Source organism: Ceratotherium simum, chromosome 6 (genome assembly GCF_057802395.1).
Source record: "Ceratotherium simum simum isolate JZ-2026a chromosome 6, ASM5780239v1, whole genome shotgun sequence".
Lineage (NCBI taxonomy): Eukaryota > Metazoa > Chordata > Mammalia > Perissodactyla > Rhinocerotidae > Ceratotherium > Ceratotherium simum.
Window position 1 is genome coordinate 54548257 of NC_141905.1, and position 21785 is coordinate 54570041.

At 37.1% G+C, this 21785-nt stretch overlaps 1 protein-coding gene across 5 annotated transcripts in view; it reads right to left on the reverse strand.

Annotated features, from left to right (window-relative positions):
- The window catches only part of LOC101399812 (protein FRA10AC1), a 33304-nt gene extending 19009 nt beyond the window's left edge, over positions 1-14295 (reverse strand). For 4 of the 5 annotated variants that reach the window (XM_087432288.1, XM_087432289.1, XM_014785552.2 and 1 more), the window contains exons 1-10: positions 13398-13547; positions 13217-13286; positions 11278-11354; positions 9865-9960; positions 9686-9731; positions 6963-7039; positions 5788-5871; positions 5121-5205; positions 2931-2976; positions 773-886 (exon numbers count right to left, since the gene is read on the reverse strand). In XM_087432288.1, the coding sequence (XP_087288414.1) occupies positions 773-886; positions 2931-2976; positions 5121-5205; positions 5788-5871; positions 6963-7039; positions 9686-9731; positions 9865-9960; positions 11278-11354 (625 nt within the window). In that variant the 5' untranslated portion in view covers positions 13217-13286; positions 13398-13547. Of the gene's footprint in view, positions 1-772; positions 887-2930; positions 2977-5120; positions 5206-5787; positions 5872-6962; positions 7040-9685; positions 9732-9864; positions 9961-11277; positions 11355-13216; positions 13287-13397; positions 13548-14272 lie in introns of those variants that run through there. The other variant, XM_087432287.1, reaches the window with a different exon arrangement.
- Between the last annotated feature and the right edge of the window lie 7490 nt (positions 14296-21785).

Genomic DNA, 21785 nt, shown 5'->3' on the forward strand with positions numbered 1-21785 from the left:
TCCACAATTGTGGCCTCTTCTTTCATCTTAATTTCAGTTCACACTAGTTCACTTTTCCTCATGAGCACTGCCAGGAGGAACTCAGAAACCAATCTGAATTGGTGTGCGTTAAGTAGAATATGGGGAAATTCTTGACTTCTATCTGGAGTGGGCAGAAAACTCTGAGGGCGCATTTATTCAGGTCTCAGAGAAAGTTGTTAATGTACTGGAGAGAAGAAGTCGACATAAGACGAGCTTAGGAAAAAAAAAAGAATGAACAATAGATTCTAAAACATGCATATTACGAGAAACCACTGTATTCTGGGGTATCACCCTAAGCTTTTAAGACTGATATCAAGAACAATTATGGCCCCTGAAAATTTTTTCTTTATGGACACAATCAAAGAGAATGTATTTATTTACTATCCACACCACAACAACATTGCTATCAGCTAACCGGAGATTTTACATTGCCTTTTCTGATACTCTGAGTCTCACTCTGCATTGGTGACATTCTCAAGTTAATGAGAAGAGGGTTTCAATTTACAAATTACTGTTTTACATTTGGCATTAGAACTGTTTCACCTATACATCACCATAACCCTGAGAATATGAAAATTTTGGGCTCAAAAGTTCTTTGCAACTTTGGGAAGCCCTGAGAAAAAAAGAGCATTTCCAGGAAGATACATTAAAATTTTTTAATTGAATCTTAAATTAGACTATATATTTTTAAATTTAAATTATTAGATAAACTTTGAAGAAATCAATCATATCCCACCTAAAGTTAACTTACTTAATTTAACAAGGGCATTTCTCTTTTCACCATGCTCAATATAACCAAAATTAACTTCCCAACTCTTTAAGCCTTCTTTTTTATCACAACATTTATTTCCACAGAAAAACTGGCCTGCAAAACAGGAAGGAATGTTAGCTATGATAGTTGGTGACAATATGTATACAATTTGGTATTATCTCTGAAATTTGCCCTTAACATACATAAATTCTTAGTTCTATAAAGTCAGCATTAAAAAACTGACCACAATAATTACAGTATTCTCAACAAATGTGTATGCAAGTATCATCAGATCAAAGAGCTGAATGAACTATTTACAAAAAAAATCAGTCACAGAATTCTTGCTTGATAGATTGATTGTTTACATTTAGATACAGAGTTTTAGTGACTCCCTGTTGGGGAATCTTATACTTTGGAAAATGGGAGTACTAAGAGTATACTCACTAATCCCTAAAAAAAATAAAACTATTTTCCAAAGTACATGCACCTACACCTGGGTGAATCCTTTTCAATATTGAATAATACTAAAATTGATTAAAATTGACATTTTTAAGTATTAACATGATGGTATCTACTTTAAGTACCAGCATAAAACGGCATTTAAAACACATTTTAAAATGCGGGTACTTTAAGTAGCTCTAAATTTTAGAATCACTTGACACTAAAATCAGCCACATTACCATGTCCACTGTATATTAAAACCTGCAAAATAGACTAACATTGATGATCCACGAGAGAAAAAAGGAAGAAGAAACTACTCAACAATTTTTAACTTTGACAGAAAGAGACAAGATCAAACTTTTATTTGTAAAAACAAAGAAAAATTTATATCTAAATAATTTGTATCAACAGGAACCTGAATTTTTCTGAAAAAGAAATTACCAAAACGAATTTTGAAAATTATCAGTCCAAAAGGCTGATAACTTTTTTAAATTGGCATTTTTTACTCATTTCAAATGAATACTTCACTAAATCTGTATATGTTTAGTAATGGCTCTATTGTTAAAACAGCAACAAAATTATAACTTTATAAATCACAATAATAGTTTCTCTCCCCTTCCCAACTAATCCTTTTTTCAGTTATATAAACTTAGAGAATGTCTATCAATTGTTTTTAAAGGCAGCATTACTTACCATCCTCTGAATATTCCATTGAATAAGAGGATAAAATTTTAAAATTGTGATAGACATTTCAATATTTCTCATTGTTTTAGGTAAAACACAAACTAAAGTGTAATCCTAAGAAAAGTTAAAAATAGCTTTAAATTTCTTGTTTTTCCTTCTCCTCTAGAGTAACTTCAGGGCTGATCCTTTATTATCTAAAGAAAAAAATTCCCACTATTTAATTTTGTTTTATTGCCTATCCAATTTCACACCTGACATAGACATCCAATTTATGGAAGATGTTTATGAGCCACACTGGTGGCATAAATGTTTAATCATTTTAAAATGTAACCTTTATTTTAGTTTAAACAATTTTTTAAGTTATTAGTTTAAAATTATTTCCTAAACGCTCCTATATATAGTTTTCAGAAACATTAACACTTAAAAATGCAATTATCAATCAACAGCTAATTTTATAGCATGAATACAGTATCTCTATACTAATAGATATTAAATTTTCAGAAAAATTTTATGAATAGATTAAACAATGTATAGAAAAAGCATTTAGTGACTGCCTACCAAATGCCTGGTCTTTTGTAAGACTAAATATTTGGGCTCAATTTCAGTGACTCCCCAAAATAAGAACTAGCCTGGCCAAAAATTCTATTAGGTTCAAAGTGATATCTAATTTCTACTTTCAAAACGTGGAGTTGACTGGAATACAGTAATATCAACTCATTATTCCAAAAATTGATGAGAAAAACTCAAGTGCTTATCTACTGATAGTCTCCTTGCTATGAAATCTTTAACTCTTAAAACATTTTCTACTTATCCTCAATTGAATGTCCTAAAAGCAAAAATTCTAAAGGTAAAAATCACTAATGCATTATATTTTGACCTTTGCTAGTAATATATCATGAATACACTTTCTCTAATTTTACTTTTGTAAATAATCATTTATCATATATTAGGAATAATCTTACTCAGTGACTTCAATTCAATAATATAACAAAATAATCTTATCCTATTAAAAAAATTAGAAAAAAAGAATTACCTTTTCCGGAAATTACCTCTTTTTCTACTCGCCACCTAAATCCAAACTGATGAGAAAAAAAACTACATTTATGCCAGAGTAAATTTAAACATTATTTAAGTTGTATATAAATCTAAACTTGGAGCCAACAATTGATATCATGACATGTACCAACCTAAAAAGTAAAACTAATTCCCTTCATGATAGCTTTTTCTCTCGCTATCGGAATCAGGTACTTAAAAACACATTTGAACAATTACCAACTTATCTGTTAAGGAACAATCTTCTTTACTTTTAAACTACCTATTAAAAGTTATAGGTGCCAGGCCACAAGATACCTAAATTAATATAAAAATATATCCTGTTCTATGACATTGACAGGAAAAAAAAAAAAAAGAGGGTATGGTCCAGTAAAGAGGCAGTATACTATAGTGCAAGAGAGTGCAGCCTTTGGAGTCAGGCTGTTTGGGGTTATGTCTTAGCTCCACCACTTAACAGCTGTTATAATACTGGACAAGCTATTTAACCAATTTGTGCCTCAGTTTCCTCACATGTAAAGTAGAGATAATACGAATACCTACTTCTTTGGGTTAAGAGGTTTAAATGGAACAATACATATAAAGTACTTAGACTAGTACCTGGTACATAGTACACAAGGGTTAGCAAACTATGGCCCACAGGCCTGCTGCCTACTGTTATAAATAAAGTTTTACTGGAACACAATCACACCCCTCCATTCACGTGTGGCTTTTTTCCCACTGTCTTTGTGTAAATAAAACTAGGAGAAAATGCATTCTAGTAAGGAAAACAAAGGCACTACTCTTTCTCCAACACCTCAAACATGGTATGCCAAAAAACAATTATATTTCCCCACAAAAAAGATCCCCCTTGTATGTGTGGGGCAGGGGGTATATGGGAAATCTCTATACTTTCCCCTCGATTTTGCTGGGAACTTACAACTGCTCTAAAACAATAAAATCTTAATTAAAAAAAAAACCCCCTCCCTCCATATTTCCTATTTCTCTAGTATTCATCTTCAAAACCTGCTAGTCATATCTGATTTCTTACTCCCACTTACTCTTGTATTTAACTACTCATCATATCCTAAAAAGAAAATATAATTTGTTTCAAGATTATCCTCTTCAAAATATGACTTTCAGTCATATACGGTGTTTTCTTTAAATGGACAATACAAATATTTAATTATTTATTTATATACACCTTCTCCCCTCAACTAGACTATAGGTTTTTTTCAAAGGGAGACACCATGTTTTAATCCACAGCACCCAGCCCAGCCTCAGTAAATACTGAAGAACAATGAACAAATGAGCCAGGGTTGGAAAAGCTGCTCTGTTACACGCTCCTAGAGAGACACACTGCACGTCAACTTGCAGTGGAGTAACTTGAAGTGACTCCAACTGCTGTGGTGCTTTCTGGATTTGATATAGTCAATATGTGGTACTGAGATGAGAGCTAGCTCACAAGAAACAGAGGAAGTCTTTGGGATACACCACAGGCATGGTCTTGTAAACAGGGTTATAAAAATGGACACTACTATTATCTATAAGAATATTATGAATATTTCTTAATACAAACGCATACTACCTAAAACATACAGATTTATGCAACTTCAAACTGAGATCCCCTCTCATTTCAAACTGAGATCATCCGTTTCTGGGTCACCTTCTCTAGCTACAAATGCAAAATTTGAGACAGGAATAAAAATCATTTTAATGTGGGAACGGAAATCTGCCATTACTAATTAGCACTGATAAGTGTTAATTTTACTAGAATAGACACTTATATAACAGATGTGCATCTGCCTTTTTATAAATGGTACTCAATCTGAAAAAAAAGCCTATCAATTTCAAATATCGTCTGTGGAACAAGACATCATTCTGCAGTGTCAAATCATTCATTATAATCACTAGAGGCTCTAGAAAACAGAATGAAACAGGATCCAGCAGCCACTTGTGTTTAATTTTAGACTTTTCAGGCCTCAGCTCATAAAGAAGCATCCTTGTCTAAGGACCCCTTTGTAAATTCCATAGCCGCAGATGTTAAATGGTCCAAATGATACTTCATAGATGTAGGACAACTTAGATTTGAATTAGCATCTTTAAAAGAATAATGTGGGGCATGACAGTATAATAAAAAATTAATACTGTACTTGAATCAAAACCTTCTTCTATAAATATTTGGAAGGCATACCTTATTTTCTTTGTATCTACTGAGATCTGCTATGCAGTATTCCTTGAATAATTTATCATAGTATTTCTTTGCAAGTTTCTTCTCCCTAGATCCATTAAAAAAATAAAAATCTTATACATTTAGAAATTCACCCATAATTTGCTACTTGGAAGCAATGTCAAATAACGCATATGATATAAATGTTTTAAAAGAGGCCTATTACTCACATGTGCATAGAGTATCTGGATATTAACTATCAATAGTGGTTTTCCCAGGGAGGGAAACTGGAAGACTGACAGTCAGAAATGAGAAGGAGATTTACTCTTCACTTTTTACCCTTTGTATTGTCTGGATTTTTAAAACCATTTTCAGGTATTACTTTTTCCCAAAATGTTTTAAAAATTTACAAAGAAGTATATTACAGGACAACACAATATTGTAAAAATGTTATAAATTATTTCTTAAAGACAAAGTGAAGCGACAAGAAGTCAGTTAAAACGGCTAAAAGTCACCAACAGAACCAAACCAGATTCAGTAATCCGAGGCATGGCTTTATGTCCTTGATTGAGAACTGTTCTATGCAGGGGCTGAATGCCTCGGACAGGTGACAACGTAAGACAACACTCCAAGAGCAGGAAAGATAGGACTAAAGCATCTGACGCCTTGTGCCTCAGATGGCTAAAATTACCAATTCATGTCCATTTCATCCTCCTCATTCCATAGGAATCTATGATTTTCTCGTATAACATCCATGTCTGTCTTGTCATTTTCCCTGGAAAATAAAACTATTTCAATGTAATATAATAAACATAAAATTAGTCAAATTTAGGAGGTGAAACAGTTCTATGAGATTTTTGAAAATCTGAGTAAAAATACAATACACAAAGATAAAGATAGTTTTATGTGTATGTATATATGTACATATATTTATAAAAACTGTTTCAGTATTTTCAAAAGGCACTTATAAAGAGTGCCGCCACAGAAGCAAGTAAATGGATAGGAATCCATCCGTCTCTAGCAGTGGTTTCAACTATACAAACGGTGCTAAATTACCAGAGCTTGGATGAGAAATCTGAATAAACACTAAATGGATAAGGAAAAAAGAATGAAAATAAGTTTCAGAATCTAAAAAAAGTCAATAGTAACACCATCCTATTAAGATCTAATGTAAAAAATATGTGAAGAGTTTTCCATACCTCCTTTTACTACAGCGTGCTAGGAAGACTGAGTAAGGGAGGAAGAGAGTTGAAGGGGATGATTTTTCAAGATGCTAACAGTTTGAGGGTAGAACAAGGGATTGTTGGGGAATATAGGCTAAACTGAGAGAGGAGGTAAGTTTGGCGTAGATGAGAAGGTATAAAATTTTTTTAGGGCTATACCACCTCAGAAGATTGTTAAGTCAGAGAAAAAAAACCCACACAAAACCAAGAGGCTCTGACAGAACAGCCTCAAATATAGAAAGGAATTTCACCTGCGGGAAATATTAGAGTGAGTTTTCTTGTTGCCCTACCTTTTAAAAAGCATTGTTAAAAAACACTGAGGTCTAAAAAGTTCACTATTTCAAAGATCCTTGCAAAAAAAAAAAATTTACTACATAATCAGGCGGATGAGCATTCCTCACATATCCTATTATTGCCAGGGGCAGATCTGGCTCAGCGAGCTACCTGAGGCCTGTTGCCAGAGAAAGAGGATTCACAACGGATGAGCTACTTAGCCAGAAGCTATGGATGGCCTCTCCACTTTATGATATAACAAGGAAACTGGATTAGAAAGCAGCGGTGAATGACAGGATCAAAAGGCACAGTAGGTATAGGTCTTTAAATACCATCCCCTCCCATTCTGTGTAAACCTCATGACACTTACCCCGATCGCCTGAAGTCTTCTTTTTTGCCACCATAGTATAAAATATAGTCATTTACAAACTTTGTATGCCTTTGATACTGAAATGCAAAAAATTAAGGATTTTATTTGCTCAGGAGTTCATCTGTGTCCATGATATATCAGTAAGCAGGAAAAAGAAGCATAGTACGAGTCTATTTAGTTTTTCTAAATATGCAAATATATACTATATATGCTTATAAATTCAAAAAGATCTAAAAGGGTAAATATTAAACTGTTAAGAGTGAACATTTTAGAGTAGAGGGGCTTTCACTTTCTACAGAATACCATTTATATTGTTTTGAACATTTTTCAAGCACATACTACTCTTGAGATAACATATATCTCCACTCAGGGAGAAAGAGAGCTTCCTATTCTATTGCTGAACCACATACAGCCTCATACCGCCAGTCATCTTCATCTTCACAATATGAAAAATAAATTATAGTTTCTAAGATTAAAGGTAAGGAGAATTTACCCTTCATTATTATAAAATATAGTTTAGCTATTCCAGTAATGATAAAGCCTCTAAAACAGAAGACACAACTTTTATGATATTAAATCCTAACATGAGCGTTTCAAAAAGAATATAAGAAATCAGATGTTGTTTTTATACTTTCTTTTAATATTAAAAGAATCCACAGTCATGTTTATTTTCAATGCAGTATAACAAGATATATGAGCATTTTACTTTTTGTTTTAAAAAGTTCAATGAGGGGCTGGCCCTGTGGTGTAGTTGTTAAGTTCGGCACACTCCGCGTCAGTAGCCCAGGTTCGCGGGTTCGGATCGCACGCACGGATCTATACCACTCATCAGCCATTCTGTGGCGGTGACCCACATACAAAATAGAGGAAGACTGACACACATGTTAGCTCAGGGCTAATCTTCCTCAGAAAAAAAAAAGTTCAATGGTACTCTCTCCAGAGCTGAACATGCACATAACAGAACTGACCTCATCTATAAGACTGTCTGTGACTACACCCTATTACATTAAAACTAAATAGTGATTTAATTGATCATAATGTGTCCTAATAGAATATTGAATCAGAACATGATACTTCCAAAGCTGGCAACAAAACAGTTAACATTTCAGAAAGAAAAAAAAAGAAAAGACAGATATCCCAAGATCTGGGTTCTAGCTCTTGGTCTATTGCTAACTGGTCATGTGACTATGGCAAGTCACTTAAATATTTTAGAGCTGGGGTCAGCCAACTTCTTCTGTAAATGGTAAACATGCAGGCCATATGATCTCTGTTGCAACTGCTCAGCTCTGCCATTTTAGCATGCAAGTAGGCACAGCTAACATCTAAATGAATAAGCAGAGCTGTGTTCCAATAAAACATTATTTACGGAAATAGGTGGTGGATGGGACTTCACTTCCAGGAAGATGGAGTAGACAAAGATGTACTCCTCTCTATTCTTCCCAATAAGAACAAGTAAAAACCTTGGAAATTATATATAAAACAAAAAAAAGAAGCCTCAGAAAGGTGGAGAGAAGAAGGCATACCAGCTAGGGACCTCAGGACCCATGGTATGACATGGTGGTGCATTCCCCAGGTTTTCTTTTCGCCTCATACATCCTAGACTTGGAGGTGAGGACGCTGGCAACCTCGAAACGCCAACAAGCACAGAAAAAAAAAGTCCCAACAAAAGCCTGCTCTAACCGAATAACCAAGAGAGAGGAAGCCTAACAAGACAGGTAACTTTTAGACGATAAGTACTCTACTCCAGCCAGACAATCCAGAAAAAACTGTGGCCCCACCTCCACCCCTTCCAGAAAAGGGGACCTAGACACTCTCACCAGGCTGCAACTAGACGCGCCAGCACCCCCAACTGAGCAGTGTCAAAGAAGGCAGAGTAGACGTTGAAATGATAAAGGAACAAGTAGCAGATGAGATCCACAGGAAAGCTAAGCTATTGGGTTAGGCTATAAGAGGAATAAATAAATTGGTGACAAGACAGAACGTCTATAACTTAAAGAAAAGAATCAGGAATGATAACAAAGTGAAACAACTACACGTAGGAGGTGTATCTAGTTGACATTGTCTCCTTCTCCCAATCTTGACCATGGTAATTAATATCCAGAAATACTTCGGGTCTTGCTTGGCCTCTCTTTCATTCTCCAATATCCTAACAGTAATATGGATGGCCAGTGGTAGCAGTTAGTGTAACGAGCCACAGTCTTATCAAAAAATTGAGCTGAGATATGACTACAACAGAGCAGCAAGGTATAGCTTTAAAGACAGGCCAAGTCACGCCTGAGAGTTGAAGCCACAGCAGGCCTGAGGACAGTCCACAGACAGACCTACTTTTAAATACAAGTTTTACAAAGATCTTAAATAGCCAAGAAACAGGTAGGAAGAAAATAAGAGTTAAAATAAGACTGAAGATAAGAGTAGTATAACATAAGAAACATTGAGAGCATGGCAAAAACACGTTGGAAAAAATATTTGCAAGTTTGTGGACTTTGTAAACCAATTTTTAGAACATTAGTAACGTGGTTTATTATTTTTTGTCTCTAAATCTGTCTTACATATTAGTAAAAGAGAATTGTACTCAAAAGTATAAATGGCAAAATTCCACATCAATAAACACTTATCTTTAAAAATAAAATATAGATCTATCTGACTTCACAAGATTTTATGAAATAAAAAAGATTTTAAAATATTCTATTAGTTATAAAAATCTAGAAATATAAAAAGGATACAGCATCCATAGCTATGAGATGAAACCTTCTATTTCTTGCTTCTTCCCTGTTAAGACAAATTCTATTTTAAGCAAATTCAAATGTCTATATTCTAATTAATATAATCAAATCCCCAGGTCTCTGAGTTTACAAAAACATCTTAAACCAAAAAAAAAGGAATGCACATTGAAATACTATACCTATCCAACAATTCTGCTGCAACTTGTTTATGGGCCACTTTTCCATGTTTTTCTTTCTGAAATGGCTTTTTGAGCAGTAAATCATCTTCAACTGTCCTAGTTTGTCAAGAAGAAAAATTATTAAGAGTGCATTTTTCCCAATCCTATTTCTTTGTATTTTCATAACTGAAACGTTTTAAAGAATTCAAGTCTTAATTTTAAAGACTCACCATCTTTAATGAGACATTTTATGTCTCCTTAAACAGTTTCATTAATATCTTAACTTCATTTAATACCTATAAAATGGAGAAGATGAAACTAACAAATGCACGGGTTCTGGTGTCAGATCACCTAGGTTCCTGGGTTTAAATTCTGGCTCTGTCATTCACTGTCTTAATTTTAAATAAAGATTAAGTTACTTAATTTCTCTGTGCCGCAATTTTCCTGTTGTAAAGTAGAGATAATGAAGCTTTTGGTAACTGATAACATGGAAAAAGAAGGGCTGATTATAGATGATATAGACTATAGATGATCAGCTATAGCTATGTAGATAAATATAATCCTAGAGCAGAGAAGACTATCCAACTAGATTTGCTCAAATTCTATTCCTACAAAGTAGTATTTCTGAATGAAAAATCTAGAAAATGTAAAGCATCATAAAACGTAATTATAACTATTTCTGTTCTTTTGGTTATTCATGAAGACTGAGTACCTGACGAAAATGTTCAGTCCCCATCAATATACCTAATTACACTCAGTGTAAAGTAATAAACCAAGTTTTATAAGTTTGGTTAACATGAATCAGTCAACCATTCCTAAGTTAATGAATAAAATCAAGTTTCTAAGCACTGAAAGCTGAAAACACTGCCCCTAAACACAGCAACTCCACCGAGATGTCGCCTCCTTCGAAGGTCCAGGCTTTATCTGCTGACAGTTCTTGTCCCTTCCAATTCAATAAAAACTTCCACAAGCTCCTTCCCGTGACTACTTAGTCTGCTCATTCACAAAACCGCAGGAATTGTGCTGCATCACAGTCTCATCCACCACACTAACCTCATTTTGAAGTCAAGTACCAGCAAAGAGACCACCAACTAAGCCCCTTCTTAACTCTGACAATCACAAGTAAAAAGTCCTTGATGGTTAAATGAAAAATGGATGCAATAGGGAAATGTAACCGCTTTAATTGATTTTTTTTCCCCTGCTTCCCTTTCCATAAGCCCCTTCACAGTACAAATATTATTTTCTTATTTTGCACACAACTGTTGTCAAATTTTTGAGTCAAATTCATTATAGTTTATTGAACAAAAATTCGTTCAATAGAGCATCATTGTCTTCACAAGCAAACACAATCCCAAAACTTTCAATGTTATTTATTTATATTTCATCTCAATCTAGAAAGAATCAGAAAACACAGATCAATAAAAAATTACTTACCTTTTTTTCCTTTTGCTAGATTCTCCACCATGTTCATCATCACTAAAATCAGAGTCATAGCCTCCATGACCATGCATCTGTAAATAAGTATAAAACCAGTTACTTAGAACCTAAGTTGCCCATAGTTCAGGAAACAGAATAGTCCAAAAATAAGTTATATTTAAAAGCCACAATAGCTTTAAAGGATCATGATGAGTATATCACTGCTCATGGGCTATCCAGCCCTGTTATTTCATTCACTTTGAAATAACAGACATACTCTTTAGAAAATGAATCAACATTTTTCACCTTAATTACCATTAGGCCAACAAGGAAATCTGCTCTTTGACCTTTCCATTGAAAACCAGGTCTGGAAGCTGCCATGTGACTGCACACAAGTTTTAGTAATGCTTCATTTTTATTTCACTAGAATATTAACAGTTGCTGTGCACTTATCATCAACTTTGTTCCAGACATTATGCTATGTACTTTACTGTACGTATGTTACGTACTTTACTGGAACTTTGTTCCAGACATTATGCTACATAATTTAATGCTTCTAATTCTGCAAGTTAGGAACTATTATCTCCATTTCAGAGATGAAGAAATCAAGGACAAACAAGATTAAGTAAATCAATTATACAGAGCAAATTAGTGGCTAAGCTGATCTACTGGATTCTTAAGCCCATGATTTCAACTACTCCAAACTGCCTCTATGGAATATGCTAACATTTTGATTATTATATTCCATTAGACTCACTGTATTTGTGAACAGTGCACTACCAACTGATGAAAATTTTCCTCTTTTTTTCAACTCATGAGATTTCCTTTTTCTTTAAAACCTAGTTTTTTCAAGGTAAACCACCTTGTCCTCTGGCCTACTCAACTTTATCTTGTTTCAATTCATTTTTTAACTGAAATTCTTAAAAACACTGAAGGATCTCAACTGTCATTCAGTTGTGTTGGAAGAAGCTCTTGGTTTCAGCACTACATTGAATTTGGGACACATTTTAACGGGGGACGGATGGATTATTTGACTATTCGATGTCATAAATACCCAATTCATATAGCTAAAAGGCACCAGTTCGGGTCAAATGATATATCAATTTTTTTAAAGTTTAATATTCACTATAGCAGGTACAGCAGGAAAAAAAAGAAAGATCTCCCAGAACCTCACTATAATAGACCTAAGACAAAAGATGTTTCTAGTCCTGGCTAGACTTGAATAAATTATATCATCTCTTTGGGATTCATCTGCTAAATAAGGGGGCTATATCATATAATCCTCAAATCCTATGAGTCTGTGATCTCACTACAATTCTATTTTCAAACGCAGGTGTGTGGGTGTCTAGCTCTCTTCCTGTCCCACAGAATTCGAGGGAGGAAGGCGCTAGCCAAGGTTACAGGTGAAGGTTGGAAGGCCTCAGTTCCAATTCTACCCTCGCTTACATTTGCCACCACCTTACAGACACACCTGGATCTCACACCCTTTATCATGTCAACCCCTTGCTCCAGCTGTCTTAGCACATCTGTTCAAGCCACACTAGCCTCTCATCCCTTCACGTCTTGATGAGGGACAACCACCCTGCGGAGCTTAGAGATATGTTCTGGGATCAGCCTTCCAGAAAGCAAATCGTGGCTCCGCACTTTCCATTTGTCTTTCTTTGGGCATGTTCCTTAACCTCTCTGGGCCTCAGTTTCCCCTATAAAATGAGGCTAAGTAGAGTACTGGTCTCATAGGACTGGACATTAAATGAGTCACCTAATATAAAGAGTTTTAAAAAAGTGTCTGGTACAGCAAAACCCTGTAAATGTTAACTCTCATCACCATCTTGTTCCCTCACCCCGCGACACCACCTCCCACCCTTGCTCCCCTGCTCCGGTTTCTTTCTTCTCTGGCGGTTTCATCCATCCCATACCCATCTCAATTCAGTAGTGGCACTAAAAAGCTCTCACTCACTTCGGACTACGAATCAACTGGCAAGGGCCGAGAGAAATTCGAGAAGGGAGACGCCGGGTGTCTCCAGAATCTGTCACCAAAAAAAAAAAAAAAAAAAGATAATCAACTAGTAGCATATGAGGAACAAGTTTCGAGGTCCTGCTCCCCGACCCCAAATACACTCATAGCCCTTCTCACACACCCCTTCCCTCCTCCCGGCTCTGCCAAGTTGCCCGCTGAGTCGTCGTTTCCTCCTTTCGCAGCGGCTGCAGCGACGACCCCCGGCCTGAGCGAGCCGCTGCAGGGCCAGTCCGGTCCGCGCCGGCCGCGCAGCGTCCCCACCGCCTCCGCCCGCTCGCCGCCTCTCCCGCTCTTCCCTACGGATCCCGACTGGGCTCTGCTTCCGGTCCGGCTCGGCCGCGTGTCACACTTAAATGACACCGTCCCCGCGCGCGCCGACCTTGTGCTACAGCCAAAAGAGCCCCGGGAAACAAGGGCAGCGGGAGAACAGGGCCGGAAGGGGAGGCAGAGGCTTCGTGCTTTCTTGACGTCGCCGCCTTCAGTTTTTCCCTTCCGTTCCCTTTTCGGGAGCCCGGCATCTAATATCGTGTGGCACTGCTCGCACTAAGCCCACGCCCCTTGGTTGAAAATGTTTTGTCTTAGAACAAAACCGTGCCTGCATATCACCTTCCGTCCTCTTTCTAGTAACCTTAGTAACGCCTCCTCGGAGCATCCTGCCTGAGCGCCTCAGTCCCCGCTCTGCCTCTCCTCCCCCTCCTCCCCTCTAATAAAACAGTTCTCATAATTAGAACAAAAATAACTTTCCTTCGTTTCACCACCCACACAATAGATACCGATCCAAATGCAGTGCTGATGGCAGAGGAGCACATGGAATATGTGAGGAAAGGAAGAACAGGAGATGGGGGGATTTCACAGGGTCGCGGATTCCCTGCACACGGGCGACCTGGCACGTGTGAAAAAGGATCCAAAATAGTTCCTTGACAAAGAAAAAGAAAAGAAAGCAGGCAGGAAAAGTTAAATTATTTTAAGCTCCACCGCGTTCTCCCTGTGTTTTACCTTTGCCACATTATGATGCCCCATCCTGCTGTTAAGTCTTGTCTCCCTCCGGCTGAAGCTATTCATCTGTGCCTCCCCCTCAGTACCCAACACGGTTCCTAGGACATCTCAAGCGCTGATTAAGTATTCGTTGAGTTGAACTGGCACGCCACTGACTTTTACAGCAGCCCCATTTTAGGGAAAACCTTGCCACTTATACACATTCATCATTTTACGTCTTTTGCACTAAACAGTAGATAACAATATCCTTATAGGTTCAAGGCCCCCTTCTATCCCTGACAGTAAATTATAGATACACCCTGCTTTACCCAGTGCAGTGAATGTGATCTTAAAAATCTGTAAGTTAAATTATTTTAAATTCAATTATTTCAAAATGTAATCGGATTATACTTCAATAAAAACGTTTATTCAAAAAATTCAAAGCAATAGGAAGCCTGAAAATTTAACATTATACTATACTGAATTATTTTGTCAAGCAGTTCCTTTTTTAATAAATATCTAAAATATACATTTAGTTCTTTTATTTATTAATAAAACCAAACACACCTGTACTTTGTGTTCAATTTACTTTCTACCAATATTTGACATGTAATAGCATTTTTCTTACATGTCAAAATATGCCATTCTTAGTATATTTTTGTCTGTTGCTTCATTTTACTCTTACAACAAGCCTGTGCTGCCATGGTATTAGCCCCATTTTGCACATGAGAAATAGAAGCGTAGAAGTTAAAGCCACAGACGGGGTGACGGTGTAGAACTGGGAGTATTTGTCTGTTTACAAGACACTGTTTTCTCTCTGTCTCTCTCTGGGTCTCTCTCTCTGTCAATTTCGGTCTCTCTCTCTCTCTTTTTTTTTAACTCAATGATTGTGTGGGAAGTAGCTTCTGGTTCTAACATCTTAAGAATTTCCGATATGTTGCTACCAGATCATTCAGCCAAAGATTTGCATTTTTCCCCTTGAGGCAGCAATTATTGAAAGAGAAAAAATAGAAAATATATGTTAGGGATAGATCACATGATCTGAACTAAAAAGAATTAATACAGGATAGAAAACTTACCTGATCAGGAAATCTCAAGTTAACAATTATAGCTCAACTATAAGAAACACAAATATTAAGTGCCTGCTCTGCCCTGTCCTAGTCATCAGGTGTTACAAATACCTAAAAGCCACTCCTTACTCTTGAAGGTTGACTAGTAAGAAAGAAAGAATATATAAAATAATAACAACAGTATATCCTATCATATGCCAAATGCCTAGTAAATGGCATGAACTTGTGGTTCCCAATCTGCAAAATGTGTTAATTCAGTGAATATGAAAATTTAAACATGCGCCAATGCTGTGTAACTCAAATAAAGCAACAAAATACTATCATAGTTACGTGGTGGGGGTGAGGGAAGTTGGTCCCCACTCCTGTCCATCACCTTCCCCCCAAACACATCCAAAAAAAAGATGCTCTGGGAAATGGTACAGTAAACGGTATAGTAAAGAGCCACACTTCAAAGTCAGCCAGACCTGCGTTCAAGTCAGGTTTCTGCCACTCACTAGCTAGGAGATCTTGGGAAAGTTATTTAATTCTCTGAGTCTTAATTTCCTCATCTATAAAATGGAGATAATAGTAGTACCTATCTCATAGGCATTGATAAGGTTTAAAATGAAATGATGAAGCTCAAGTGCTTAGCATGATGCCTAGTTTGTAATAAGTATGTAATAAATACTACTTGAGAAAAGAATCAGATTACAGGCATTCTTTCTTGAGAATGAGTTTAACAATTAACAGCTTCTTGAATATGGCCCAGAAACAGATCCACACATATATAATCCCATGATTAACGGCATCGGTGTAGGTATGGACTTTTCAATAAATAGTTCTGGGTCAACTGAATAATATGGTAAAAAAAATCTTGATTCCTACTTCACACCATCACAGAAGTCAATTTCAAAGAAAACACAGGAAAATATTTTCATGATATTTCATGATGTCTTCCTTAGGGCAGGAAAAATTTTCTTAGGCCACACAAAGAACTAACCATAAATGAAAGAACTTAATTAAGGATTTCTGTTCATTTAAAACACTTTATTAAAAATGAAAAGTTAGGTCACAGAGTGGGAGAAAATATTGCAGTATGCATATTCAACAAATTATCAGAATATATAAAACTTTAAAAATATATAAATATAAGAAACTTTGAAAGTCATTAAGTGAAAAGCAGAAACCCAATAGAAAAATTGGCCAAAGACTTGAATAGACAATTCACAAAAAAAGATATTCAAATAGCCAATGCATAAAACAAAATGCTCATCTTCACTAGTTATCAGAGATATGGAAATTAAGAATACAATGCACACCATTACACACCCACCAGAATGGCTAAATGGGAAAGACAGATCTAGTGCTGATGAAGATGTGGCATGACTATAACTCTTATATGCTGCTGGTGGGAGTGTTAATTGGTACAACCACCTTGAAAAAGGTGTTCGATAGTACCTACTAACGCGGAAAGTATATATCCTTGGTCTCATATATTCCACTCCTCAGTGTATTTTCAACAGAAACGTGTACACTGGTTCATTGAAAGACCTCAACTACAGCGCACTAGTTAAAAATAATAGCACTCTATGTCAAAAACTGGAAGCAACCCACATGTCCATCAGCATTAGAATAGTTAAATAAATTGTGATTTATTCACACAATGGGATACTATACAGCAACAAAAACAAACAAACTACAACTCTATGCAACAGCATAGATGAATCTCACAAATACAATGCTAAGCAAAAGAAGCATTGTATATGCAAAGGAATACATATGACACGATCCTATTTCTGTAAAGGACAAAAGCAAAAGTAATCTGTCTGTTACAAGTCAGGGTATTGGTTTCCCTGGTGGGTGTAGGGGAGGGGTCTAGAAGGGGGCACAAGGCAGTTGGGGGGTGCTTTGGGGAAAAGGTGATATTTTGTTTCTTGATCCTGGAGTTCATTACATGAGTGGTTTGTTTACACCTATGATTTATGCACTTTTACGTATGTATGTTATACTTCGATAAAAGTTTGCATTTAAAAAAATTTAACTATTCCTAGAGGTTTTTAAAACTTTGACTCTAATTGGTTAATTGAAGAGCTGGTGATTAAAGCCATTTCAGGCATGACAGAATAAATTGGGGAATGGATAGGTGGGGTTTCCTGGGGTCTCTGAAATCATGCCACATAAATGCTTACATAGTCAAAGACAAATTTCCTATAGGCACCAAAATGGAGGCAGACGGGGGCTCTGTAAGTGCTGAGCAAGACTCTAGTCAGCACCCAAAGGACAAAAGCACCCAGGCTCGAACACTTGGCAAGGTCAGCATGTACTTCCCGTGCATTTCTAAGCCAGGATCTGGCAGAAGGCAGCTCCGCAGCTTCCGTAGTCAAGCTCAGTCTGTGAAGAGAGACACAGTGCAATAGCTCTCTTTTGCAAGCTGCCCCAAGGTCAGGCACTTGCCTGTGTAAGTGCCTGGAGAAGGCTGCCAGAGCACCAATACTATGGCTGGACGGATACTGGGACACAAAGTGGAGAGACAGCAATATACCAACTAGCCAAATGAATTGATTGTCATTTTTAGGCCTGCTCCCAGGGGTTGAGAACAGAGACAGGATGTCTAGGAAACCCCTCTCTGAGACAGTCATGGACAAGGAGCCTTGTGATTGAGAGATAGGGAGACACTTATCGGGTCAGATGATGAGAAGCAGAGACCGGGAACACTAAACATCACCGGGAAACTGATGCACTTATTTTTTGTCGTATAATATCTATGAGTATAAAGATTTCATGCCTCACTCAGGAACGTGCAAAGAGGAAAGACTCACTATAATAATGAAGGTCAATGGGTGCTGTATCTCTGGATCCTTGCTCAAGGGCTGGCTAGACCTGGGCCTATAATCATGGAAAAGACATAATCCCCCCATCAAGACTCAAGCTCTAGGTGGGAGACAGACATAGAAAGAGGTCATTACAGTATAGCTCTGTGGGCAATGATAGCAATAGGTCCAGAAGGCTATGGAAGCACCAGGGAGGGCCCCCAGGGCTGCGAGAAGGAAGACAGGAAACGCCCGGGAGGTGGAGGACTTTATGTTTATGTTCAAAATGCTTAAACCACAGGTTTAACTCTGTGTTACAAATTGCCCTGACTTTGCGACCAAAGGAAAGGGTGGTACGTTCTCCCAGGCCTCCCACATTCACCAGTGACCCCCAACAGCCTCTCTCGCTTTATGAGGTGTAAGCAAGCACCAAGTAGGAGTTGACCCTATTACATGATTTCACAACTTATGAACACAAGTTGACCATGTAGAGAGTGTGCTGGTATCATCAAGTAAAATGTCCAGTGAAGTAGGTCTGCCGCATATTTAAGGATATATGTCATTATTATTATGTGGTTAGGCAATTAGACGTAAATAGTAAGCAATTTTCCCAAATGATGCCTTAATTAACATATTCTCTGAAAGTAAAACTTCTTTAACTAGTTGTCCTGAAGGTGATAATTGGTGGTGGGAAATGGAAATACTTAAACACACACAGATAACATAAATGACTGAATAGGTTCAGAGGAGCAGTGGTAAACAGGAGATGGAGAGCTCGTGCTCTCCTTACTTTGGCTGTCTAGCACCAACAGCACCCAAATACAGATTTCTCTCACTATCCAAAAGTAGAGCCTTCCTATGAAACCTTTTGTAAAGTGAAAATGCTATTTTCACTTTTCGCCTTTTTTCATAAAAGTGAAAATCTCCTTCGGATTTCTTTCAGTTAGAGAAAAGAGATACTAATATAGGTCTGTTGTAAAAGCAAAGTTGTATGAAGTAAACTTTTGAAAATCAGAGTATGCCTGTACTTGGATCCATAAATAAAACTTTTTCAATGACACACGTTATTGTCAGGAATGTTGCTAAATAGTGTAGGAGGTATACAATAGAAATGCAGGCCAGAATTGCAAGAGCGATCCATTTTTCCACAGAAGTTGAAAATCCGGATTTTTAAATTCAATATTCTGATTTTTAATATTGGCATCTAATTCAAGTTTAAAAATCAAAGCAAAACACCACTTGGAAAAAATCACTCCTGTGAGCTGAATTTAGCCCATAGGATGCAAATTTCCAAAGGGGTGGTCCATTGCCCTCAGAACTGCACTTCGAAGGTGGTGGTTTGGAAGCAGAGGTTATGAGACTGTCTTGGATGCATCTCTTGGGGATAAGACAGGCTCCTGGTAAGTCAGGCGTGAAGACTGCTTCAAGGGAGGAATCAAAAGCCTTAAACAAACACTCAGAAAAGGGGGCTCAGAGATGTCACAGCCTGGGCCACAGCAAGGGGTGGTCCATTTGTCCCTGGGCAGGAATATCTATGCTGGCTGTGAAGACCAGGGTGTCACCCAGACTGGGGGGATGGAATTCACATCCCAGAGCATGCTGACAATGTTGAATTTTAGCTGAGCCCTTCTCTCCTGGAAAACAATGACGATTAAAGGAGTCCTTTCATTTTTCTGTTCTAGAAAATGGCTTACTGCAAAGAACCACTCTTGACCATATGACTTAGATAAGACTCAGATGCCCCTTGTTTGACCTATGACAAAGCTACACATAGACCTTCCAAATCCTCATTCTTTGCCTCATAAATGATAAGCTGAACTCCTTGTTCCCACTGATCAATTGGAACAAAATGCTTGTTAACCAAACTTTGGTTAGGCTTCCTTCCTTCCTCCAAGCCCCTGAACTTTGGCCCACCCTAGCCTGACCAGCATACAGCCCCTACTGAGAACAAACCGGCCTCAGCATAAAATACTATCTGATCATATCGCCGGTTCATTCCATTTCCCCTTCATTTCCCCACATTCAGTTTTTTCTAGCCTTGTTCACACCTCTCTATAACAGAAAACCTTTGTTTACCTGACCCTTGAAACACTTGCAGGTTCTGCCTGTTGTAATAGTCCCTTTTCCTCCTCGCCATGATCTTTTTGAATAAAAGTTTCTCTTAACCAAGTCCGGATTTGTTTTTTATTTGACAATGTCTTTATGGATCTTCTACTACTTAGAACAATTTCCGACAATAAAATGTGTTATTGAAAATCTTCTGTTTACGACCAGAAATATTACTCTATCGGATGATGCCCTCTCACACAACAAGAATTAAGCAGCAGCTGAAGTGACCCCAGGTCGCTGGACAGTGAGTTGCTAGGCATCAGGAGTAAGGTCACTAGTCTCTCCTGACTTCCGTGACACCACACTCAGTTTTCCCTCTCCCTCACAGTCTGTGCCTTCTCAGGGTCCGGGCGCTTTACACGGCTGGGGTGTTCTTTTCTACCTGCACTATCAGCCATTCCCATGGCTCACAGGACTGTCTACATGCTGATGTGCCCCAGTTCATATCCTTTTAATGTCTGAATAACACCCATTGTATTTGTGCGTGTGTGTTTGTGTGTGTGTGTGTATATATATCACATTTTGTTTATCCATTCATCTGTTGACAGACACTTGGGTTGTTTCTATCTTTTGGCTGTTGTCAAAAATGATACTATGAACATTGGCGTACAAATATCTATTCAAGTCCCTGCTTTCAATTTTTTTTTAATGTATATCTAGGAGCAGGATTGCTGGCTCCTATGGGAGTTTTATGTTTAACCTTTTGAGAAACCGCCAAACTGTTTTCCACAGCAGCTATATTTTACATTCCTACCTTCTCCACATCCTCACCAACACTAGTTTCCTTTTTGTGATTTTTTTTTATTATAGCCATTCTAGTAAGTGTGAAGTGGTATCTCATTGTAGTTTTGATTTGATTTCCCTAATGACAAATGATATGGAGCATCTTTTCGTGTGCTTATTGACCATTTTTATATCTTCTTTGGAAAACTGCCTATCCAAATCCTATTTTTGAAGTGCATTCTTCACTTTTATGTTGTTGAGTTTTAGTTCTTTATAGATTCTAGATATTAATCTCTTATTAGATATACAGTTTGCAAATATTTTCTCCCTTTCTATAGGTTGTTTTTTCGCTTTCTTGATGGTATCCTTTGAAGCACAAAAGTTCCTGATTTTGGTGAAGTCCAATTTAAAAAGATAATTTTTTTAAAAGGCTAAAATTATGACTCTTGTACAAATATAAAATTAACACACATCAGAGATTTTCTTTACCTAATTCGTGAGGCAACCAGCAAGATATTACCACCAGTTCAAAGGAGAATTCAAGAACACACGTATAAAGGCAATCAGGAAAGTGAAAATGAATTTACAAATGGATGCAAAACTGGTCAATATCCGCAGGGCAATAATCAATTGCACCTCCACCAGACAAAATTCATTTGCATTCCTATTGACAAGAATCACTTGTATTGCTATCAGTTTTATACAACTTAAAAAATTGTAAAATAGCTCGAAGACAATGAAGGTCTCAGCAACTCAGTAGGGTGCTAGACAGGACAACTATTAATCTTTTTTCCTATTTCAAAGTCTTTCATAGTTTTTCCTGGTGCCACCCTCAGGCCACCA